Source organism: Plecotus auritus, assembly GCF_963455305.1.
Source record: "Plecotus auritus genome assembly, chromosome: 4".
NCBI classification, from domain to species: Eukaryota; Metazoa; Chordata; class Mammalia; order Chiroptera; family Vespertilionidae; genus Plecotus; species Plecotus auritus.
Window position 1 is genome coordinate 85,327,050 of NC_137775.1, and position 26,252 is coordinate 85,353,301.

At 42.1% G+C, this 26,252-nt stretch overlaps 1 protein-coding gene across 1 annotated transcript; it reads left to right on the forward strand.

Annotated features, from left to right (window-relative positions):
* Positions 1–9,575: 9,575 nt before the first annotated feature.
* LOC308247375 (adhesion G protein-coupled receptor F4-like) lies at positions 9,576–23,914 on the forward strand (the record flags this gene model as incomplete). Its single annotated transcript, XM_080666379.1, has 8 exons — positions 9,576–9,662; positions 10,745–10,799; positions 13,124–13,275; positions 14,910–15,161; positions 16,307–17,686; positions 21,525–21,566; positions 21,992–22,051; positions 23,867–23,914. 8 exons carry the CDS (start codon positions 9,576–9,578, stop codon positions 23,912–23,914), a joined length of 2,076 nt encoding a protein of 691 aa, XP_080522505.1.
* Between the last annotated feature and the right edge of the window lie 2,338 nt (positions 23,915–26,252).

Here is a 26,252-nt window from a genome sequence, read left to right on the forward strand (position 1 = left end):
AATTTCTTAGACTTTAATTTTCTTACCTATAAATTGAGGAAACTAGAGCATACCTCACAGGGTTGTTGTAAAGATTAGATGAATAGTTGTAGGTAAGGAGTAGAATAGTACTTGGCAAATAATATTTGGCCATTAAAATGTTAGCAGTTTTCATTAGAGTACCTGTGAATTCATGCGCACACACACAAGCAAGCACACAGCTATAACCATGAGTTTGACTGAAGACACTGCCATGGGAGTTAATCCAATGACTTCTAAATAAAAGAGTTAAGTATTTGATTCAGTCAGTAAAGTCTGCTGAGCTTGCCATTGACTGACCCTTTCATCCAATGTTACCACGGTCATAAGATATAGTTCCTTGCCCAGGAAAGAGTATACATAATGGGTCTACTCAGGGCACCCTACGTCTGAGTTCTGTTTCACTCTTTGCCTTCTCTGTGAAATCTCTCTTGATTCGTCCAATCAGAGTGCTGATTCTCCCCTCCTGGTTTCCTGTAATATTAATAATCTGTGCCATTCACTTCATGTTTAGTATTTATTGTGCTACATTGTTTAATTTCAGTATTTTTTGTGTGCATATATTTTCCAGATAAGACTGTAAACCTTAGGGGACAGGATTACTCACTTTTGTGATTTACCATGTTACTCGCTTTTGTATGTCCAAATGCAGAACAAGGCACTGTGCATATACAATATGTTCAATAAAGTCCTTTGATTACACAACCAACGGTTTGATGATACTGAGTTTTCCAATTACCACATGGCCTGGTACTAAACTGGCAACCTCAATGAAACTGACCTATTTCCACAAGCGTCACCTCCCTGATCTTCCTTACTATAAAAGATATAATCACACTGCCTTTCACTTCCCCTGGCAATATTTAAATGGCGATTTGCATTGAATTTTGGGGTCAAGAAGATATGTAAGTAGAAGACACTAGAATAGGGATATATGGGACTATTTGGTGATATGAAGGACAATACAAACTGGCTACCTGTCTGAAGTCAGGTTATATGACGTTTCCTGACTTTTCCTTCTGGTCTAAAGTCCCCATGGCTATGGCCCCAGGTAGAGGCTCAGTAAGAATTACTTGGCCCGGTCACTAAAAAATAAAACAAAAATCTATTCAATGCTAAGGTAGGGATTATTACTGATCAATTGCCTAGGCTTTTTTTCCAAGTTCAACATCAGTACAGGCACAAACATGATAGCCTTTAAACATTATCAACAACAGTGGCAGAACCTTTCATTGTATCCCCCCGAGTTCTAATTACACCAGTGTCATGGATGCAAACAGAGTCTGATCATCTGTGATAAAGGTGAGAAATTAAAGGACAAACAAGTGACTCATTATAATGGCTCTGCTTCAGACAAGAGAAACCTGTAATTTCTCTTAGGCGTGCTTGACGGACCCAGGCGGAGTGAATCACAGACTTACACAAGACTTGAAACCACGGCTAGTTTTACAGTTCTCACGTTGGCCTCTCACAACAAGCGGCAGGTTTGCATGGGGTCTCCTGGATTTTCCCTTCAAAACATGGAGAAGAAGGACCGCAGCCCCTGAAAGGGGACCGTGGGAGGTGCCGAGGCAGGTGCACGTGATGGTGGCGCGCGGAGGAGGGAAGCTCAGCGCCGATCTTCCTGCGGGGCTGCTGGATCTCCTGGATGCCGTGAGTACACCTGCCACACCAGCACCTTTCTCCTGAAGACAGGATTGTCTTTGCTCGTATTCCAGGACGGGGAAGAGGTGTGATTCGGGGTGGTATTTTCTGAAATGCTTGATTATGTAGGGATCTTTCCTAACATTATATAGAAATCGACTAGCTCAAGGTTAGAGTATTTCCTGTCTCCTTTACATTTGTTTTCCTTTAAAAAGCCATTTGTAGCCCAGTCCGGGCAGCTCAGTTGGTGTGAGGGCATCATCCCGATTGGATCCCCAGTCAGGGCACATACAAGAATCAGCCAACGAAAGCATAAATAAATGCAACAATAAGGTGATCTCTCGCTCTCTCTTTCTCTCTCTCTCTCTTTCTCCCTCTCTCTTTCTCTCTCAAATCAATAAATACAAAAATTAAATAAATAAATGAAATAAAAAGTAATTTGTTAGGCTCTAATTGCTCAGTCCTAGGAGTGAAAGTGCAAAACACCTTGTCAGGCAATTAAACTGTCTGTTCTCCGATTGCCCCCTTGCTTGACGAATTGGATGAGCAAACTAGCTTGCAATTCCCTTCCTTTAGGCTGAATGTAAACTAGATTTTTAGTTTTTTTAATCTTTATTTTTTAATAAATCTTTATTGTTGAAAGTATTACATATATCCTAGATTTTTTAAATAAAGCATTCTCTAGTAGCTTGTTCTTTTAGTGGGGCGGACGAAGCTGTCTTTATATCAGCTTACAAGGAAATATTTCCTACAGTTAAAAGTTGCTAAAAGGCATCCTCCTCATTCTGAGTGGCCGCTAGTGTGGCACTTGATGGTTTATGTCTCTTATACTCTGAGGTCAGTTGTGGAAATGCAAATATGTTGCATCACAGGGTGCGATTTTTTTAGTGTCAACACTCGAGTGACACTTTGTTCATGGAGCAGAGCAATTGCTTAGTATATCAATTTCTTTAAAATCATCTCAGCATCAACATAGTTGCTGAAACGCTGAATGCCTTCAACCCTGAAATTATGTGATTCTTCAAACTTGTCAGAATTTAAATCCACACTGCAATTCTCAGAAAAGGTACTGAGCTACAAAGAGATTGGCTGGAAGCCATCTAAAATAGCCCAGGATGCGAAGATTCTGGTTCTATAGATCATTTACATCTTTCTTTCTGCCAAGGCTCTTTATGAACCAGCTCCTCCAGGGCCAGGGAGGAGTGACTGCCTGCATTCTGTTATTGAGGCCAACAAACGCGCCAACAACTCACTTGGCCATCTGGCTATAGAATCAGAGTTCTAATTACACTAGTGGCATGGATGGGACACACAGTTATGAAATTAGGCTGCAGGGAATGAAGCACATACACACACCCCCAAATGTGGGTCACCTAACTCTTTCTCCAGTTAGCCTTTTCAGAACTGGTCCTTCCCATTCATGGGACTGGCCAAGAAGTATGAGGTGAGCTGCTGCCTGGAAGGTTAGCAAACAAAGGGGATTATGCCCTCCCTGTCACCTTGGGGTGAAGTTCAATGGGGAGAAGCACTTTGGGAAGGTGTACACTTTGTTTACAGGAATTCCCTCCGGGTGTTGTTTTGCATGAAGAGTTTTGAGAGATCAGACCTTTGGAGGTCCTCCTTCCTCCCTGACTGCAGTTACAGTTCCCAGGCTGTGCCTTTTTTACATTTTCTTTTTGAGAGTCCTGATGCCAGCTCTCACTCAGCATGTTGAGACAGGCCGGGTGCCTCCGGCTGCGTGAGTCATCTCCTACAACTCCATCCGAAAGAAGCTCCAGGACCCACGCAGACTAAGCGTATTTTTGAATTCCAACTCATTCAGAAACTCAGCTCTAAGTAAAAGGAGATGGGGCCAATAAGAGCTGCTTGCACTGCATGCTCATGGCAGACATCTCTCATCAGGCCTGAGGTTGTTGCTTGCTGCCCCTAGGCTGGACCTTACAATCCTTTTTAATATAAGGTCCAAACAAACGGAGGTCCATAGTAGGCTGGGAGCATTTCAACTTAAATTACCACATTCCAAAATTATCTAGAGTTGCAAATATGTTTGCCTGCCCCTCTGAGATAGAACAGTTGCCCTGTGGTTTTAAAACGAACACTTTAGCCCTGGCTGGTTTGGCTCAGTGGGTAGAGCGCTGGACTGTGGACTGAAGGGTCCCTGGTTCAATTACAGTCAAGGGCACATGCCTGGGTTGTGGGCTCAATCCCCAGTGCAGGGTGTGCAGGAGGCAGCCAATCGATGATTCTCTCTCCTCATTGATGTTTCTATCTCCCTTTCCCTCTCCTTTCCTCTCTGAAATCAATAAAAATATATTTTAAAAAATAAAAATAAAACCAACACTTTAGAAGCTGCCATCACTCCCTGTGAGGGACAGTCATTCATTCGTTCGCTTGTCCACAAATGTATCTCTCATGTACCTTATGCTCTGCAAGGTGCTGGGGACAGAAAAACTGCCCACTGTATTCACATCTTGACAAATGGTATCATGATTTATTTTTATGTTTTATTTTTGGCCCAATTCCCCTTAGGCTCTGGGGCTAACGTAGTAAAGTCTTGTGCTCTGCGGACCTCTTGTCATTTCGGCTTAGGGTCACAGCAGTGGTGTGGGAGGCGCCCGTTGCTGGGAATTCCCTGGGAGGAAGATCCTGAGATACATTTCTTCTGGGACGATTGCATCTAGTTATATTTTCCTTTAAGTCTCTGAGGCCAGCAAATGCTATTTTCTCTCTGTTAGATCAGGGAGCCTGGCTTCCATTCAGTAGCTTAGAATGCTGTTTATTATCAAGTAAGAATCTTAAGTGGGTGGTAGTGGATAATCACACCTTGGTGAGGACGCGCAGAGAGAGGTGGGTGGTGGAAGCAGGGATGAGGAATTCGGGACATTATTTTCATAGGTCCCGAGAAGCTGTCAACCCAGGTTGCTTGTTGCTTTTATGGCTGAAATGTCATCTTTCAGAGACTTTGGGAACAGGATGCGGAGTTGCCTTTATCGGGTGACTAGCCAAGAAGCCGGAGGGAACTTCTTTGTAAAGGTCAGATACCTCATTATATACAAAACTACCACAGGGAGTCTCAGGCAGGCGTTCTTTGGCATCTTGTTTTCTCTCCCTCATTTTTATTCTTGTTTCTGAGTCTGTCTTCCCTTCCCTGGTGATCATTCCAAACTTCTGATTGCCAAGCCACTTTGTGCCTGCCTTCCCTCACCTCTCCACTCTGAGCATCACGTTTCAGAATAATTCTGCCTCATTTCACAGATTAAAGATGATCTGTCCATCTGTCCACAGCCTCTTTCTTTCAGGATTGACTAAAGCCCAGACTCTTACTCACTAGTGGGTGACTGCAGGTCCAGTGTGAGTAGCTTAGGAGCTCACAGGGAACTAGCATGTGGTAGGTGCCCAATAAATGTAAGTGGACTCTGAGCCTGGATAGGTAAATGTGTTACACTCCAAGGTAACATTGTGTCCTCAAATAGCAGCCTTAAATTCCCCAAAGTACTTTTTTTAAAAAATATATTTTATTGATTTTTTACAGAGAGGAAGGAAGAGGGATAGAGAGTTAGAAACATCGATGAGAGAGAAACATCGATCAGCTGCCTCCTGCACACCCCCCACTGGGGATGTGCCCACAACCAAGTTACGTGCCCTTGACAGGAATCGAACCTGGGACCCTTCAGTCCACAGGCTGACGCGCTATCCACTGAGCCAAACCGGTTTTGGCTCCCCAAAGTACTTTTGATGATCAAGTAAATTTGGCAAAACCTGGGTCAATCTTCTTACTGGAATTGCTCTCAGAGTCTTTGCTATGCATCAGTGTGGGTGAAGGGGCAGTGGTGATGCTGGTACATGCTGTTTCCCAAAGTGATCTGACCTTGGAACCCCTCAGGCCTTTCTGAGACCAGTGATCCAGAGAAACTCACTTCAGGACACAACATGTTGGCCAAGTGCAATAGACACAAACTCTGTATCATTTTCCTAAGAGTAAAGCAGATAAACTTACTGAATTCATAGAATATTTAAGTCAGTGGGTACCAATGTCCTCAGTTAAGTTTTTCTTCCATTTTTTTTTTTTTTATTTAAGTTTGATGGGTGTTACAAACTGTTGGCAAACAACTGGTGGGTCCTGGGCATAAACATGAATATTATAGCACTATCCTGCCAGGATTACTAGTTACTGTTATTTTCCCCCATTGGGTATGAGGCTCTTGATTGATTGATTGACTGATTGATGGTTAATATCCAAAGTTTATTTTTTTTTATTTTTTTTTAAATATATTTTATTGATTTTTTACAGAGAGGAAGAGAGAGGGATAGAAAGCTAGAAACATCGATGAGAGAGAGACATCGATCAGCTGCCTCCTGCACGCCCCCCACTGGGGATGTGCCCGCAACCCAGGCACATGCCCTTGACCGGAATCAAACCTGGGACCCTTCAGTCTGCAGGCTGACGCTCTATCCACTGAGCCAAACTGGTTAGGGCTCCAAAGTTTATTTTATGAATGTACATATGGAGGTCCATAAAAATATGAGACCCTAGGACCTTGATTTAAATAGCCAATGACAGTTCACCGAACAGTATTAAGCCCAAGGGATTTGTGGAAATAAAGATTTCACAAAGACACAGAGTTTTTGCTAAATTGAACACACTGTAGAACCAGAGGTTAATAAATGGTGTAAAGGTCATTTGAGCATAATGTACAAGAAGCAACTCTGATTCTCCATGTAGGAAAGGACATCGCAGTGACTCCAGCTACTCTTCACTAGGAACAAACAAACAAGCAGGAGAGTTTGTCTCGGTGAGATTCACATCGGAAAGCTTCTTCTGATGGCATTGCCCATGTTTTGCTGATATTCTTCTGGACAATCCACACTCCTCTTGTCACAGTTAATTGAATGTATTTAGATTCTGTGTCCTTGTTCTTTTCTTTCCCTCATTATTTCAAGGCACAATGTACTGCATGCAGGCACTGTCCTAGATATTGGAGAGGTATCTTATTTGTATCTGCAGATATTTTTCAGTTTGGAATTATGCAAAACTCAAAGTTCACTTGAACTGCTAATTCTTTAGCAGTGATAAATCTAAGAAAGTGTGCTTCCTCCATTCTGTCCTATAAAATATCAACCTCTGATTTGGGATTACGCTGGCTTCTTTTTAATTTTTAAGACGTTTCCATCCTCAGAGTCCTACGCTCTGCTTGTGTCTGCTCTGCAGAGCACTCTGGCTTTTGGCCTCAGTCATTATTCAATTCTGATGGGAGGGCTTCCATTCAACTCTTTCTGGTCAGAAAAGAAATAACCCAATTGGGCCTAACTTGAAAACATCTACCCATCCGGCCCATGCTTGCCAATTAAACTGGGCAAAAATAAGAATGTTATAACTCCTCTTGGGTAACATCATAAACATTTACCACCCCTCCCACACACATTTATAATAACTGAAGGAAATGTAATTATCATACCAAATGGTATGTGGGTTACCTACAGTAGACTATAATAACATGAATGATCAAGTAGCAAATTCATTAACTGAAACCCCCCAAATAGCCAAATGTGCTCAGTTCAAAGTTTGTGTTTCTTATGGTCATGCTTATGATTTATTTTGCATATACTATATTTCTGCTAGTATATGTTGCTGCAACCTTTTGCAGTGAGGGTTCAGGTCGACGCACAAATGAAAATACTATACAATAAATATGAATTTAGAAGTCATGGGGGCCAGGTGGAGACCTCTCTCTTGGAAAGGCGCACTGAAACCTGGCCTTATCCGCTTTTGATTCAGTTTTAGATACACATCTTGCCCTCAGTAAAGCACGGCAAACAGGTAGCAGACAGACCGTATCTAAGGTCAATAAAGATCAGTAAATATCAGTAAGGTCCAGTAAACATTTACTTTGAGGCTATTAGGTCAGGAAATTGCTTCAAGCCACCACTATCTCAACACAGCCCTACTAAGTCCAAGGGCCATCGGCCTTCCGAGTTCCTTGGTGCACTCTTATGACAGTATTGAGAAAGCGGTGGCTTCCCGCATACATTTTTAGTTTATGTGAATATATAAAATGCATTATTATTTCCTAATGTTCTGCAAAGAGTATAATGATCTACATAAAATGTCATGACTACTGGCCCCTGTACTTGAATCCTTTCAGGATCTGCACACCTTGAGGCCCTAGCACTGCTTGGGGAAACATTTTTGGACTCCCTAATTCACACAACATCCCATCACATCTTAAGCCAAATGCCTGACTTTCTTCTAGCAAGATTAGCTTATGCAAAGTTCCTATGCTGGAAACTTAGAGTAAAAGTGGTCCTTCTATGCAGCCTTAGATAGAAGGCACTATTGCTTATAAATGCCTGCCATTGGCTCTCCTTCCTCCATTTAACTGCATTTCAAACCACCGTCTCCAGGTAGAGTAGAATTGCATTTATCTTCAGCATCAGTCCTATTATTTGGTCCTAAATGTAGGTATCTTTTCTCCCTGATACATCTACCCAGGCAAGGAAATTTCAACATAATTGTAAAGAATAGCAAAGAGAAAGGATCAAAATGACCACTTTAATGGGAAAAGTGAACAATTTTCAACTGGATAATGAAATAAGGTATTGTGCTAGTTGTGTGGCTCTAATTTTTTTCAGTTATATATGGATACCCATATATACATATATTTGTCTGTATACAGAGTCACAATATAAGATCTGTTTCTTATTGTGTCATATTAAAATTTTGTGCAACCTACAGATACACAGGTGAAACACATGGATACATTTAAGACAACCTATACTGGTTTTTCAGGTACTTCTTTTTGTGATCATCAGTTAAAAACTAATCTAAATAATATTTACATTGCAAATTGCTTAGTGTGTCCATCCACCAATGAGAACTACATAAATGAGAACTTCTTTCCACCTACATTATAAGATCAAGAATTCTGTACACATATCCAAACACTTATGTAAGTCTATTATCACACTTTGCCGGTCATTCTTCCATGTTCACTTTCCTCTGACCAGACTTGCTCTACAAGACATTAGTATAAATCAAAATACTTTCCCCTGTTCAATAGTTAGGAACTCAAATATGATTTTAAACTCAAAGACAATTTGGAAACTTCCCTATGAGTGTCTCATCATCTCAGCACTGGAGTCATGAAAACCCATCTTAATCTTGACTCCACCCAATTAATGTTTGACTGAAGATCAGTGAGTTTCATCTGCTGCCTGGCCACAGTTTGCCTTTGGAGCCTAGAGAGATCAAAGTAAGTTCATGTCCATTTGACCATAAAGGGGTTTTTCTTTTCTGAAGGCTAGGTGTCTGCCAAGCCTTGTTCACTAGGTACGATATATAGTTAATCTCTCTTCCCACCATCAGTTTGACTTTTCTTTGTTCCCCACTGGACACCCTTTAAGAATAAAGAGATTAATAGTTCTTCTCCACCCAAACCACCTGCTTAAACTCTTGGCTCCACCATTTTTCATATGAGTGACTTTGGCTCATAGCTGTTCAAGTCTTGTGCCTTAGTTTCTCCATTGATAACATGAAACCGATAATATACTGTACCGCATGATTACATGAATTTACTGCAGCGAAAGTGCTTAGAAAAGTGATTAGCAAATAAAAGTTCTTGAACATTTTATTATTAAAGAAAGTTGTGGATTAAATAAGAAATGCTGCCTTAGTGAACACATATTTTTCCTGGTACTTCCATCATTGTTGCTACTGTTTGTAGACAGGTCAATAGTTAATAGACAGTCTTCTTTTTCCTGAGGTAGGTTGTTTGGTATAAATATCTCAAAGTACCCAATGGGGTCACTCAGTGGTTGGTTTTTCTGTGAAGTATTGTGCTAGTTGGATGGCATTATCACCTTCAGTCGGCTGCACCTTCTTTCTCTATTGCAGGTGAAGATCCTAATGTGTGAAAATGAAGTCCCAGTCAACCGTGATTTGCTGTTTAATGTTATTTCTGACCACAGAATGTTCTCATTATAGAGCCAAGATCCACATAAAAGTAAGTAGAATGTTTTCACTATAGATCCAAAATCCCCATGAGAAAACTGGCAGTTCATCTAGATGGCTAGTTTTATGATAAATAACATGTCATATTAAAGACATTTCCAAATGACTGCCATTTTACTCTTGCTGATAGTAGTTTTCTAGAGACAGGAAGAAAGAAAATGTGAGAAGTGGCTGGGACTTGCAACAGTATAGTTTTAAGGTACAACAACATAGTAGAAAAATCACTTTCAAACCACAGAGAATGTAGAGAGGCAGTGATTGAAAGAAGGAAGTACAGTCATGAGCTTCTTAATGACAGGGATATGTTCTGAGAAATGCATCATTAGGTGATTTAGGGAACACCATACAGTGCACTTACACAAACCTAGATGGTACAGTGTATTACACACCTGGGCTACATGGTGTACCACAGTCATACACATGGTCCATCGCTGACCAAAACATCATTAGGTAGGACATGACTGCACTATCCTGGCAGTTGGGTAGTTGAAAGATTTAGATTCAGACCTTACCTTGGTTTGATTCTTGTTACACAAGTTGCTTCACTTTTCTGAGTTTTAATTTACTTATCTATAACATGAAGGGTGTGTGTTTTTTCTTTTAGATAAACTTTATAGTTCTTTATAGCTATACAATAATTTGTGATTCCATTATTACAACCTAATGCTTACTTCTAGTATCAGTTCATTTCTTTTTTTTCTCTATGTATGCTGGAGTACATCCGCTGCATTTCACTGTTACAGTTAAGATAGGCAGAGAATAGCTTAGTGCTGGAATTGTCATCTGCATGGTCTCTCTGAATACTTAGACTTTCCGAAAGATGGATGCAATCCACTAACCTGACCTTCAGAGCCCAGGTGACCAGCATCAAGGTTCTAGCCCTCCTTGGAGGGCAGAGTGCTCACATCAATGTTTCCTTCAGCAAGTTCCTGTGGTGTCAGCACATGAACCTGCTGCATTTTTCTTCCTAGTCCTGAACACATTTTCTCTTCACATCCACATTGAGCCTCTAAGTTGAGATGAGAGAGGAGAATTCCACAGTAAAGAGGACCTTTGGGAATTTGTGTTTTACAGGATGGAGATAAACGTCAACATCCTGAAAAGAAACCCAAGACTGGAAGGATACAAGGTATGTGGCTACAGAACAGTCATCTTCCATTTGAAGACATGGCAAGCATGTCTCCAGACCAAGAGTGTTCCAGTAAAATATAAAAATCTCTAATAAGTTGTCAGTGTTTACCAATAGTGATAGATTTTCTTACAATTATACCATTATCCATGGCATAGTCAATGAAGAAAGTTGGCAAATATTCACAGAATAGTAGATAAGTATTCATTTAAAAACCCACAAGGAAAATCCGTTTGAACTAACAAGCTAACAAGAGGCAGAAGAGGGAAAAGGACATTCATTTCTTCATCCAAAGATATTTTTGTATTGCTTAAATGTATGTAATGCTTTGGTGCTGAGAGGTATGTTGAAGTGATGTCAGATAGATACTGTATTAGTGAGACTGGTCACACTTGAGAAGTGGAAGACAAACTATGTAAGTAATTATTAGTCATAAAATAGTGAAGTCATGTGATTCTCACCCAAATAATAGGAATAAACTGGATTCTGCACATTCATGACCAAGTCTATTTTTGGTGTCAGATAAATCTCTACTTAGATATGGAATTGAAAAAGGAAAGAGGAGAAAATTGGAGATACTTTATTGAGCATTTATAGTCGAAGTGCTGCCCAAGATGCTGTCTCTCATATAATGTTTGTAACAACACCATGATATCATCTCCAAATTATATAAACTGAGAGGCACTCAGTTTAAATAACTGCCAAATTGATACACTGGGTAAACCCACTTGTTTCCTTTCTCTGTGAATGGAGTCATCCACAGAGCCATCCAAGATATAAATGTGGGTGTATTCTTGTCTCACAGCCAAATGGTCACCACATCATATTGATGTCAACACCTTCCTAGCTCTCAGCCTCATTTACTTCTTTCTATTCCCCTGCCACCCTCCTAGGAAATACTTCAACAGCTTCATTTCTGGGCTCTCTGCCTCACGTCAATTCACTCTACCCATGGGCCAAAATAAGCCTGCCACCAGGTTTTGTAAATAAAGTTTTATTGGAACCCTGCCATGTCCATTCATTTACATATTTACAGAGACTGTATAGCCCACAGTGTTGAAACTATTTACTCTCTGGTGAGTATAGTCATATTTAGCAAATAAAAATATAGGATGTCTGGTTAAATTTAAATTTTGGAAAAACAATGAATAAGAATGCATGGGCCATATATACCCTAAAACATTATTCATTGTTTATCTGAACATCTTCTGTCGATCCTCATTACTAGTATTTGTGGATTCTGTATTGCAAATTCCCCTACTCTTTTGAAATGTATTTGTAATCTCACAATCAATACTCACAGTCCATTCTCCATCATTCACAGAACAGCAAAAAAATTTTGTCGGCCAGGTGCATGTTCCCAGCTGAGGCTGAACAAGTGGTGCTCTGCCTTCTTGTTCCAGCTCTCTTACCATACACAGTGTTCTTTGGGTGGCCTATGTAGTGCCAAGTATTTTGCTTTTTTGTTGGTGATCTTGCTGTTTAATATGGCCCTCAAGTATAGGGCAAAGTGCTGTCTAGTGTTCCTAACTGAGCTGTGATGTACCTTCTGGAGAAAATACCTGTGTTCGATAAGCTTTGTTTATATGCTACCATGAGTTATAGCACTGTTGTCCATGAGTTCAATGTCAGTAAATCAACTCTTTATTATATAAGATGACTTTAAATAAAACACACACATAAAAAAAACATATGTTGATACTGATCTGTTGAAAATTTTGCAAGCAGAAGCTCCTAGAAACCTTGTATTCCCCTAGGAACGATTGCTCAGTATTTGCTGATTCAGTGTTTATGGTAGTGACTTCATAGAAAATAACTACTGCAAATAATAAGAATCGACTGTATCTGAAAAGAAAATTAACATTTATCTGAGCATCCTGTGTTTTATTTGACATTTATACGATCCTTTACAGAAAAGTGTGCAGATTCCTGCTCTATGCTACTGTTAATTATTTTTCAAAAGCTAATTTAATCTTGTTTTCTGGTAATGCCCATGTTAGCACAGCATTCAAGGTCCTTTAGGACTTGACCACTGCTTCCCTCTCCCTCCTCATCTCTGGCCACTATCCCCTCAGATGTTCTGAGCTAGCTTTTCTGCAAGACCTGTGACCCTCCTTTCCACCCACTGCCTAGACATTAGTTTTCACAATCTGCCTGGCAGGTCTGTCTTGTTGCTGAGGACCCAGGTCAATATCAACACCTTTAAAATTCCCAGTATGAATTTGATGCCCCCATGGAAGTGTGGAACTGTTAATTACACCTCTCTCTCTCTCTCTCTCTCTCTCTCTCTCTCTCTCTCTCTCTCTCTCTCTTCTTCTTTTCAGAGAAATGCAATGGACCTTGCATCACTTCATCCAACTGCAGCCAGCCCTGTGCTCAGCCCTTTCGTGGAGAAATAGGATTTACATGTAACCAAAACAAATGGCAAAAATCAACTGAAACATGTACAAGCCTTTCTGTGGAAATGCTCTTTCAGGTGATGCATTTGCATGTTATTGGCAACAGGAGCCAATCCCTCAGGAGGTGGTAGAGGCATTTTTAACATGTTCTATTGAGTATAAGTCTCAGGTTTGGACTTAGGAAAATCTACAGAATAGGTTAAATTTGTCTCTTCTTCTTCCTTACCCAAACTCAGTTTCTCTCCTCACTCCCCACTCTCTCCCTCCCCCTTTCAGAATCCTTTCTTAAAAATCAGATCTGGCCCTGACTGGCTTGGCTCTGTGGATAGAGCGTTGGCCTGAGGACTGAAAGGTCCCAGGTTCGATTCTGGTCAAGTGCATGTACCTTGGTTGTGGGCACATCCCCAGTAGGGGGTGTGCAGGAGGCAGCTGATCAAAGTTTCTCTCTCATTGATGTTTCTAACTCTCTATACCTCTCCCTTCCTCTCTGTAAAAATCATTAAAATATATTTTTTTAAAAATCAGATCTGAAACTCATTTATGTAATGGTAAATGCTTGGAGGATAAAGTTTTAGCTCTTTTTTAAAAATATCTTTTTATTGATTTCAGAGAGGAAAGGAGAGGGAGAGAGAGATAGAAACACCAATGATGAGAGAGAATCATTGATTGGCTGCCTCCTGCATGCCCCCGCCCTCCTCCCCACTGGGGATGGAGTCCATAACTGGGAATGTGTCCTGACCAGGAATCAAAACCTGACTTCCTAGTTCATAGGTTGATGCTCAACCACTGAGCCATGCTAGTCGGGGTAAAGTTTTAGCTCTAAAGGTGGATTTGGATGTCTCTGGGCTACCTAATTAATCAACTAAATGTGCCTAGAACCAAATTCATTTTCAATTTTGTTCTAATACTTTCAATCACTTGACCAAAAAAAGGAGAAATGAGTGACCCAAAGGGAATAGAAATGCAGTGAAAACAAAAAAAATCTGAGTTAAAATGAAAATATCCTGTTTTATGTTCTTTCACTTAAGCACCATGTACACCTACCTTCTCTCTAATCCCATAGAAGCACATGGATCTCTGCCTTTCATAAAACTTCAACAGTGACTCTGTAAGGGTCATGGAGGCTCTGTCACTTAGCATAGGTAGAGGTCCTTGCAACCCTAGTGGCATTCCAAAGGGAATTAAATGAAGTGTATTATTGCTTTGACTTATCCAAAGTCACATTCTGGGTAAAAGTATGAGAAAAAAAGGAAATAATTTATTCTAATTAGTGAACTTAGCTTTTTGAAATTGCAATTCCACTGTGTTGCATGTTTGACTTGTCAATCTCCAACACCACCCTCGAAATTCCTCTTAATGTGATGCCTCTTAAAAACATAATAATTACTGGACCAATTTTTTCCTAGAATTTCTCCACATCTCTGGGGAAAACTCTTCCAGCCCTGAGTTGAAGTCTCAGTCCTCAAAAGCAAATTCCAATAGGAAAAGAGATCTTTGTGGAAATTTTGATACAATCTCCTGCCTGTGTGAGACCCCACCTTAACCTCTCTGTAACTCTCAGCATCTAAACCACATTTTAGGACCACTTGCTTCTCGTCTATTTTCTTCATGTTGATCATTTTTGTGTCTTTATCTCATTCAGTCTGATGCATGTTAGGTGTTTATTCATTTTTAATAAAACATCTTTTTTTTTTTTTTTTTTTTTAAACAGGACTTAAACAGTGTATCACGCCTTTCCATCGCAGCGCCCTCCATACCCCTGCGCATTCTTGACTTTCGCGCTCCGGAGCCCCTGCAGAGTGTAGCGCAAGGAATCCTCAGGAACTGCCCGCGGGACTACGCCTGCATAATTGACGTCGTGAAATCCTCCGAAGCCACGTCTGGAAATATCGCATTTATTGTAGAGTTACTAAAAAACATTTCTACAGACTTGTCTGATAATGTTACCCAAGAAAAAATGAAGGTAGGTATTCTTTGTTAAACACCAACCATTATCTCCCCCCAAATCTTGCACTTTAATATCAGTTTCAAATATATTTTGCAGGGGAAAAGCTATAACCACCACAGCAGATATAACAATAACAGAATTTTCACTTCAGTTTTTCACATGGATTCATTTGGTTTTATGGAAGTTGTCAAAAAGTTAGAACATCCTATATAATAAAACCCTAATATGCAAATAGACCAAACAGTGGAATGACCTGTTGCTATGATGCGCACTGACCACCAGGGGACAGATGCTCAACACAGGAACTGCCCCCTGGTAGTCAGTGTGCTCCCACGGGGGAGTGCTGCTCAGCCAGACGCCAGGCTCAGGGCTGGCAAGCGCAGAAGCAGTGGCGGGAGCCTCTCCTGCCTCTGAGGCAGCGCTAAGGACCCCTCGGTGGACATCCCATGAGGGGTCCTGGACTGGGGGAGGGCACAGGCCGGGCTGAGGGATCCCCCCTCCTCCAGTGCATGAATGTTGTGCACCAGGCCTCTAGTTTTTTACATATGTTTGTTGTATATGATTAATATTTGCAGAAAAATATCACATAGTGATGGCAGTGAGCAAAATCACATCTACTCTAGCGTTTCCAAAATTTTATTCTGGAGAACATAATTGTTCTGAGAAATGTTAACGGAGCTTCCATTTCTAATAGGGAGATGCAGCAAGTGTAGGGACTCTGAATTAAAGTTAAGCAGGTTTCCTTCTTTAGACCTTTTAATGTGTGAATGAACTTTGGCACCCTTTATAGGAGTGAGGGATATAGGAACATGGTATTTCTCACACTTAAATTATTATAGAATCTATCCCCAATCTCCTTCATTAAATAATCATTAATATCATATGGGAAACTTGAGTTATAAAGACTGCAGATTGGAAATGCTGCCCTGGGCACATAAAAAAGCAGATAAACTTTATCTGTGATACATTTTATTTTTAGCATTCTTTTACTTGTCTTCCCTGCAGGCTTATCAGCATGAGATTCAATAAACAGGAAATTTCAAGAGAAATATGTCCAATAAGATCAGATCATTTGCCTCAAAAAATTGCAGATTTTAGAAACCGACTTTGTGAAATAACGTGTGAATCCTTGGTATCATATCCACTTTTCTCCATTGCAGAGCTACAGTGAAGTGGCCAACCACATCCTCGACACAGCAGCCATTTCAAATTGGGCTTTCATTCCTGACAAGAATGCCAGCTCAGATTTGCTGCAGTCAGTGAATTTGTTCGCCCGGCAACTCCACCTTCACAATACATCTGAGAACATTGTAGATGAACCCTTCATTCAGACAAAAGGGTTTCACATCAGCCACAACACCTCAGAGGAAAGTTTCAGATTCTCTGGGAATATGAACAATACAACAGAGGGAATCTTAGGAATGATAGAAATTCCCAAGCACGAGCTGTGGAAGCTGCCACCAAATGCCTCCCAAGCCATCACCATAGCATTTCCCACCTTGGGGGCTGTTCTGAAAGAAGACCACTTGCCAAATGTGAGTCTTCCCAGGCCGGTAAATGGTCTAGTTCTTTCGGTGATTTTACCAGACAGATTAAAGCAAATCTTACTCACGTTTGAGAAGATCAATAAATCTCGGAGTGCTAGGGCTCAGTGTGTTGGCTGGCATTCCAGGAAAAGGAGATGGGATGAGAAGGCATGTGAAAAGACCTTGGATATCAAGAACAGAGTGAAATGCCGGTGTAACTACACCAATGCAGTGATGTCTTTTTCCATTCTAATGTCCCCCATATCTATAGATGACAAAATCCTGGACTACATCACCTGCATTGGGCTCAGCGTGTCCATCCTTAGCTTGGTTCTTTGTCTGCTCATTGAAGCTACGGTGTGGTCCCGGGTTGTTGTGACAGAGATATCATACATGCGCCACGTGTGCATCGTGAACATAGCAGTGTCACTCCTGACTGCTAATGTGTGGTTCATCATATCCTCCAACTTTAGCAAAAAGGCCCAGGACCACAACTGGTGTGTTGCAATGACATTTTTTAGCCACTTTTTCTACCTCTCTCTGTTTTTCTGGATGCTCTTCAAAGCACTGCTCATCATCTATGGAATATTGTTCGTTTTTCATAGGATGATGAAGTCCCGCATGATGGCCATTGGCTTTGCCATTGGCTATGGGTTCCCACTGATCATTGCTGGCACCACAGTTGCTATCACAATGCCAGAGAAAGGCTACATGAGACATGATGCCTGTTGGCTTAACTGGGACAATACCAAAGCCCTTTTAGCATTCGCCATCCCAGCTTTGGTCATTGTGGCTGTGAATCTTCTTGTGGTTTTGGTTGTTGCAGTCAATACTCAGAGGCCCTTTATCGGCAGTTCCAAGTCTCAAGATGTGGCCATAATTAGGAGGATCAGTAAAAATGTTGCCATCCTCACCCCACTGCTGGGACTGACCTGGGGTTTTGGGATAGCCACTCTCATCAAAGGCAATTCCTTGACATTCCACATTATCTTTGCCCTGCTCAATGCTTTCCAGGTAAGTTCCAAGAGGGAGACTTACTTTATTAATTAATGTTATTAATTAATATTTCACTGATAAGATATTATTTTCTAATTTGTTATTCCAACAAAAATGGCTATGTTTTAAAAATATAGAATGCAAAATATTTCTTCCATTTTCCTCCATATCTTAGAGACATTAAGATGTGGCATCTCTCACCCTGTTGATTATCAAGTTGCATTGAACTGATCAGGCTGGTTGGGTGAAAATTTCCTTCCTTCTCTCCTCACTGAGCCACCTGTATCCCTCCTAAAGTTTCCGTGGCAGAAGAAATTGACTTGCACTTATGGAGGACTAGTAGGTCAGGCATGTGTGAGGCTACACTCACGTGTCATGCCTCCAAACAAATACAATTTTTATCCTTTCTCAAGTATTTTGAGAACTCAGTGAAATGAATCATTTTCCATGGTGTGCCATTCTCTTTGAGTGTTAACCAGTCAGGGGTTCCCATGCCTCTATCCCCTATGATGTAATTGTAAGTTGCCATTCATAGAACTAAATCCTGCCACGTGTTACCTGATCCTAGGAAAGTCACTTCTCTCAACGTTCCAAATGTAAGATAAAAAGGTGGATCTAATATGATCTCTATTGTCTTTTATTCCTTAACACTAGAAGCCTGGTGCACAAAATTTGTGCATGGTGGGGGGGGCAGGGGTGTGTGTGTCCCTCAGCCCAGCCTACACTCTCTCCAATCTGGGACCCCTCGAAGGATGTCCGACTGCCCTTTTAGGCCCAATCCTACCGCCTAAATGGGCAGTCTGACATCCCTCTCACAATCCAGGACTGCTGGCTCCCAACTGCTCACCTGCCTGCCTTCCTGATTGCCTCTAACCACTTCTGCCTGCTAGTCTGATCACCCCCTAACCACTCCCCTGCCAGCCTGGGCTCAGCCTAACTGCTTTCCCCTGCTGGTCCGGTCCCCCCCCCCCAACAGCCTTCCCTGCAGGCCTTGGTCCCCCCCAAACTGCCCTCCCCTGCAGGTCTGGTCCCCCCCAAACTGCCCTCCCCTGCAGGCCTGGTCCCCCCAACTGCCCTCCCCTGCAAGACTGGTCCCCCCCAACTTCTCTCCCCTGCAGACCTGGTTCCCCCCCAACTGCCCTTCTCTGCAGGCTTGATTGCCCCCAACTGCCCTCCCTTGCAGGCCTGGTCCCTCCCAACTGTCCTCCCCTGCTGGCCATCTTGTGATAGCCATCTTGTGTCCACATGGGGGCAGCCATCTTTGACCACATGGGGGCAGCCATCTTGTGTGTTGGAGTGACAGTCAATTTGCATATTACTCTTTTATTAGATAGGATAGAGGCCTGGTGCACCGGTGGGGGCTGACTGGTTTGCCCTGAAGTGTGTCCCGGATCAGGGTTGGAGTTCCCTTGGGGGGTGGGGCGGCCTAGGCAAGGGTCCTGTGGTGGTTTGCAGGCTGGCCACACCCCCCAGCGACCCAAGCATAGGCTGGAAGCAGGTATCTGGGATTTATTTATCTTCTATAATTGAAACTTTGTAGCCTTGAGCGGAGGCCAAGGCAGGCCAGGGCAGCAGGAAGCTTGGCTTCCTCCATCACTGGAAGCAACCCAAGCCTCCGGCTGGCTCCAGCTCTGTGGATTCCACCATCTTGGTTGGGTTAATTTGCATACTCATTCCTGATTGGCTGGTGGGCATGGCTTGTGGGCATAGCAGAGGTACATGCAATTTCCATGTTTCTCTTTTTTTAAAAAATTTCTTTATTGATGAAGGTATTACATATGTGTCCTTATTCCCCCTTACCCCCCACCTCCCATTCATGCCCCCACCTCCTGTTGTCTGTGTCCATTGATTAGGCTTATATGCATGCATATAAGTCCTTTGGTTGATCTCTCCCCCTACCCACACTGTCCCCTACCTTCCCTGAGGTTTGATGTTCTGATTGATGTTTCTCTGTCTCTGGATCTATTTTTGTTCATCAGTTTATGTTGTTCATTATATTCCACAAATGATTGAGATCATGTGATATTTATCTTTCTCTGTCTGGCTTATTTCACTTAGCATAATGCTCTCCATCTCCACCCATGTTGTTGCAAATGGTTCTCTTTTATTAGATAGGATACTTGATTGGCATGATGATCCCTCTAAGAGCTATTTTACTTCATCTTGGCTGCTAAGCTTACACATGTGGGAAACTGTCATTGGCCAGGCTTCTTTCCATACCTATGGGTAACAGAAAATCTGGAAAGTTTATATTCTTAGTTATGTTTTTAATCAGGGGTTGGCAAACTATGGCCTGTTGCCTATTGTAAATAATATTATTGGAACACAGCCATACACATTCATTTACATTTCACCCATGGCTGTTTTTGAGCTACAATGGCAAAGCTGAGGTAGTGGTAACAGAGACTGCATACCCTCAAGGTCTAACATATTTATTATCTGCTTGTATTAAGCAAAAAGAAAAAAAATTGACTAGTATTTAAATAATAACTGCATAATAAAGCAGCAAAGTGTTCCTATTAACATGTCATTGCTACTATATTTAGAAATTTGGTATAAAATATAAAGCAAGCTTTAAAGAAATGCCAACTCAGATGAATTATATATCTTACTCATATGTATTTAATAACTATAGAGACTATTTATTTCACTCGTTCCCTTGAATTACTTTAAAGAGAAACCTTTGACTTAAGCATTGTTTTGTTGTTGTGTTGTTTGTTTATTTGCTTGTGTTTTGAAATCAAAAGCTCTTACATTCACATTATATCTGCCCAACTCTGGAGGAGAGAAGGATTTCCACCAGTTACTCTGGTGACAAATGACCTCATCCTATTTTTACTTTGGAATTTAATTAAACCTCAGAATGTTCTGTGGTTTTGTTCTATCATTTACTAGTATTTGTCTCCTTTCTTGATAGAAGGAAAAATACTAAAACACTTGTGACTCACATTTTACAATTTCAGTCTTCTGATCAGTGATTCTTCACCATGAAAAACTCAGATTCCCTCCACTCTCATGGCAAGATCCAGATTTTTCTTGGACGTCAACCCTCAACATTTAAAAAGATTGGCTTCCAATGATTGTGACTTTATAAGTGACCAAGTGTTTAAACTTGAGGAGACTCTGACCTTATAGGTTTCTGTAGTTTCTCTTTTATGCAGAAACTTCTTCCACCAGCCCAGAGAATTTGGTGTAAAAATAGTCTAGAATACAAGTTTCATCTTCTCAAGATACCTTCCGTTATGGTGACTTTGAGTTGCAAGATCCCATGTCATGTCTCACTGTCATCATGAGTAAGAACAGCTCACTTAATATTTGGGAAGAAAGTAAACAGATTTAATAAGGTTGAAAACTCTATCCTACATCTACAGCCATTTAATAAATACCAACCTGCCGAAACCGGTTTGGCTCAGGGGATAGAGCGTCAGCCTGCGGACTGAAAGGTCCCAGGTTCGATTCCGGTCAAGGGCACGTACCTTGGTTGCGGGCACATCCCCAGTGGGAGGTGTGCAGGAGGCAGCTGATCGATGTTTCTCTCTCATCGATGTTTCTAACTCTCTATCCCTCTCCCTTCCTCTCTGTAAAAAATCAATAAAATATTAAATAAATAAATAAATAAATAAATAAATAAATACCAACCATTATCATGCACAGACATGAAGGTGATCCTCTTTCTTTGAGGTGCACTCAAGAAAATACACATCAATACATTTTTATCTGAATCAGTGGTAAGTGAAGTTTTGAATGTCTGATAACATCCTAGACCTAGAAGGTATCTAAAAGTGTGGTATTAATATAACAGCTGGGATGTTGCCTGCAAAACTTTCCCTCATACTTCTGTTGAATTTTGCCACAGGGGTTCTTCATCTTGCTGTTTGGAACCATTATGGATCACAAGGTAATTTGAATTTGTTTCACTCATTGTAAATGATTTTCATGTGGCTGAGGGAAGCAGGAGGAAAAAGCAGGTTTGATCAGAGAGCATGGTTCAGAGGAGTTGAGTTAGGGGTTGGGGTTCAGGGCATCAGCTGTGAGCGGGAAAGGAAAGAACTCTATTCTCTCATTCCCAGCACATCATCAAGTCAATAGGAGGCTATATGTGAGTACAGCTGATGAAAATAATTAAAACCATACCTACAATTTAAATCTTAATAGTAAATCTCATTACACCACACCTTAACAATTATCTAAGCATTATTATTTGCCAACCACTGTGCTAAGCCATCTGATGCTGCTTCTGCCAGTGTGACTGGTCTCCAAGTTGCAGGACATGAACTAGGCATTGGGGATATTGTCATTTCTTCACTGTCATTGCTTCTTCAGATAAGAGATGCTTTGAGGATGAAGATGTCTTCCCTGAAGGGGCCAACAAGAGTAGCAGAGGTAAGCCTCTCCCTTTTGGTCTCAATACTGGAGGGTCAGTGTCCTCATGCAGAGACAAATATTATAGGTTAGTATTCATGATTTTTCAGCATAGAAAATCATTAGGCCTACCTTCATTCATTCATTTCTTCATTCAACAAACATTGCAGTATCCTGCTAAAGCTTATGTGAAGCAGAATATACTCAAGAGAATTTTTTACATTGGATGTATTTCAACCTGACATTTGGATCACTAAGTTGGGACAACATGGACCCAGTATCATAGATTCATAAATTGCTAGTGGGTGGAAATGAGAAATAAGTCAGCTTACTCATTTCATAGGTAAGGAAACCAAGGCTCATAGTACTTGAGACTTGCCCAAAGCCACCCAGCAAACCATGGGAATTAACATTCTGCTTGCTCAGGACTCTTTTAGTAAACCATACTCCCTTGGATAAACGTGTCTGTGTTCTTATAGATCTTGAAGATGACTTTTGTCCAAGCTAGCTGTCTTTTAAGATACCAACTAAAATTGCTACCATTGCTATATTAATTAGAAAGAAGCCATTCATTCAACTAACAGTTTCTCAACAAGAACTACTTCCTTAAAAACAAACAAATAAACAAGTTTCTGGACACATTAGGAATCAGCATTAATGGTTAGCTGGTATTGAGTATAACTTTTAACATAGTTCACCAGTTCTATGATAGACATTCTCTTCACCTTTTAACATTTCTGAAATTGGAATGTATCTTACTATCCGTGGCATGTTATAGTTTAATTGGCAATTTCTTTTTCTTTTTTGGTGGGACATAAAAATAATGACGTAGCTTCCAAAGTTAGATTCGGTGAAAAATGGTAACTTAATTCTGTGTAACTGTGTCAATGTAGGTCCCTCTCTGTGTGTCTTCATTTTTACATGTTTATGTCTAGGCAGGCATATACATGCATATAAATATACTAGTGGCCTGGTGCATGAAATTTGTGCACATTAAAAGGGGGACCCAGAGTCAAGTCCCTGCCCACCCACATGCTCCTCAAAAATCATGTGAGACCCAGACCCGGCCGCTTCCCCCCATTGGGTTAGATCCAGACCCGACCAGTCCCACCCTTGTCAAACTCCGCCAGGCAGGGGGCGTAGCCTCAGGTCCCGTGGCCCGGCGCCAGGACGGGGGGTGTGCCTGAGGTCCCCCAGATGGGGTGGGGGGTGTGCCTTGAGGTCCCCTGTCAAGCCCCTCTGGGTGGGGAGCACAGCCTGAGGTCCCCTTTCAAGCCCCACCAGGCAGGAGTTCGCAGCCTCAGGTCCCCTGGCCCGGTGCTAGGGCAGGGGGTGTGGCCTGAGGTCCCCTGTCAAGCCCCACCTGGTGGGGGGAGCAACCTTAGGTCCCCTGACCCAGCACCAGGACAGGAAGTGCACCTTGAGGTCCTCCATCAAGCCCCGCCGGTCAGGGGGTGTGGCCTCAGGTCCCCTGGCCTGGCGCCAGGGCGGGGGTCTCAGCCTGAGGTCCCCCAGCCTGGCGCCGGGGCAGGGGGCGAGGCCTAAGGTCCCTGTCAAGCCCTGCCAGGTGGGGGCATGGCCTGAGGTCCCCCGGCCTGGTGCCAAGGCAGGAAGTGCAGCCTGAGGTCCCCTGTCAAGCCCCATGGGGGCGGGGCCTCAGGTCCCTGCAGATTGCTCATTAAGGCTCCTTAAGGGAACTTGGCCTCAACTGTGGGTGCAGCCATCTTTGTGATGGAGTGATGGTCAATTAGCATATTCCCTCTTTATTAGATAGGATGTGCATTTGTGTGAATGCAATTACTCATTGATATCACTGTTATTTTTGTTCCTATTTAGAATGCATCATTAAGCCCAACCAATGGATCTAAATTAATGAATCGTTGAAGATGAGATATGAGTATTAACAACTCAAGGAGAAACTTCACCTGCAAGTGTGACAGACCACTCAGTGCCCTTGTGAGCACACTCTTCCCTACTCAGTGATGCTGGAGTGAGGTGGGAAGGAAATAGATGGACATACCCTTCAGAGAACAGAAACTTCTTGATCGACCAGCACATAAATGGAAATATGCACATCTTCTTTAAAACCTACAGAACCAACTCCAAGCACACTTGTTTCTGTCCTCAATGAGAGGATGCTGTCATCACACCTGCACTGATACAGGATACACCCTTGCTGTCCACAGCGCTTACACACCTAATTCCATCTTGGCAGTGAGTGGTAACCGGAACAGTAGACCAATTGTCCAGAAGGAAGACTTCATTGATTGAAATCACAAAGCAACAAGCCTGTCTCTCCATAATGAAGTTAGGGCCAGAATCATTCCTAAGGGGGCGTGGGTGGAGTTGTAGCAAATTAGCTGTCTACTCATAGCCAACCTATGAGACATTTCTACACAAGGGAAAACAAATATCAGGCATCCATGAAGGGAAGAACAAGTCACAAAATGGCAGGCTAAAGCCTGAGGGGTAATGGGATGTGGGCAGGAATGATCAGTCTTGGTATGGTTTCATCTTGGAGAGTTTCATGGCTTTTCTTTGTGGATATTGATGGGTCTCAAGGTTTTGTTTTTAAGAGCCACCTGAGAACAGGCACATCCTCTTTTACATTCCTTTCCATTCTGAGTCATGGCCCATATATTCAGCAATGGGGCAAGGCAAAGGCAAATCTTAGGGAACTAAAGAACCCTAAAGGGACGTCCTCTGTTACAGATTCTAAAAACCTGATGTGCTGTTGTCCAGAGAGAGGGAGGGAGAGTAAGGAGGGCTTTGTTATACACATTGACTGGCATATGTGGGTGCTGGGAAACCAGAGGGAAACTCTGGCATATTACTCTTAATTAAGCATCTTTGCATTTGGGTTTTTATCTGAGCACTTTAAAAGGGAGGAGGGAGGATTTAGTAGAACTTTACAAAGGTTAACTCTCCCCAACTCTGCCCATTTTCTAGCTCCTAGGGTTCCTCCATGGTGGAATATTATTATGACATTTATTGATTAGCCATTCATTGAGAGTTAGTTCAGATGATCTGTTAAAGTTGACCTTTCCATTAAAGTCCCAGTTTGAGCTGTTAGGGAGTTCATTAGACTGTCTCAGCTGGAGGCCCTTCCTCCTGGGCATTGTATAGCCAGCCATTCTAGAGAAGAGGAGCATGGTTGTGGTTTTACACCCAGCTAGTGGCTGTAGTAAAAGTTGGGGAAAACAGTAGAAGCCACGATCAGGAACTACACTGCTTAGCAGAACTGGGGATGTGCACAAGGCTTAGACCCATATTAGGAGGAAGTGTAGGAAAGAGGTAGGAATGCACTAACAATTCTCCCCAAAGAAATCCACATAATTTTTCAACGTCTATTTTTGAACCTATGATGTGGGACGGTGAATTAAAGATTCCATTCTTTCGGCATATCCTCCCCTCATGGCCCAGGGCCTCATGAATTGTAATTGGGACTATGCTTTCACATCTGGATGCATGTGATATTAGTAGGGTTCAGGAACAACAGCTGGCACCGTGGCAGACCATGCTGGGGCCCAACAAGCATTAGAGGACAGGGACAGAAATTTCATACTAAGTGATCCTTCCAAGTCCAGAATGGAGAGCTGGCAGCATGAGGGAGGTCTTTCAGCAGAAATCAGAGATTGGACCTCATCCATGGTGTTTAGAGTGGAATTACAGCTCAGTGACATGGGGTGTATGGTAAGTGCAAGGCAGAATCACAGTCCAGGACAAGGCTAACCTACAGGGGAAAGGTCGTATTTCAGACCTTAATTCAGAATAAAAAATTAAAAATTGATGGGGTTCTCAGAAGGTGAGCAGAATCCCAGTGGCAAGAAATGGGGAGGGAGGTCAGAAATGAACTTGCAGAGAATTGTGCCCCCTGAACATGAGTGGAAGCTTCTCAGATCCCAGTGACCACAGGTTAGATTGCTTTTAGAAACATGGTTGGGACAGGAGGTGCCAGGGTCAGGAATGGACTGCAGAGGTGTGAAAACCAGGCAGTTTGCTTCAGGTGTAGATTCTAATTGGGGGACCCCATCCTGGGAGGTGACTGGATGGCATTTTTATGATGAGGCGACAGCCACATGGAACCCTCTCCCATTCATTTAAAGGGTAGTCCTTTAATATGACCTGAACACAGCCAGTTTCACCCAGTGTGATTTCTGGGTCGAGGTTCTGTTCCTCTAAAGTCTCTTCCACATATTTACTTATGCCTGAAATTCACCTA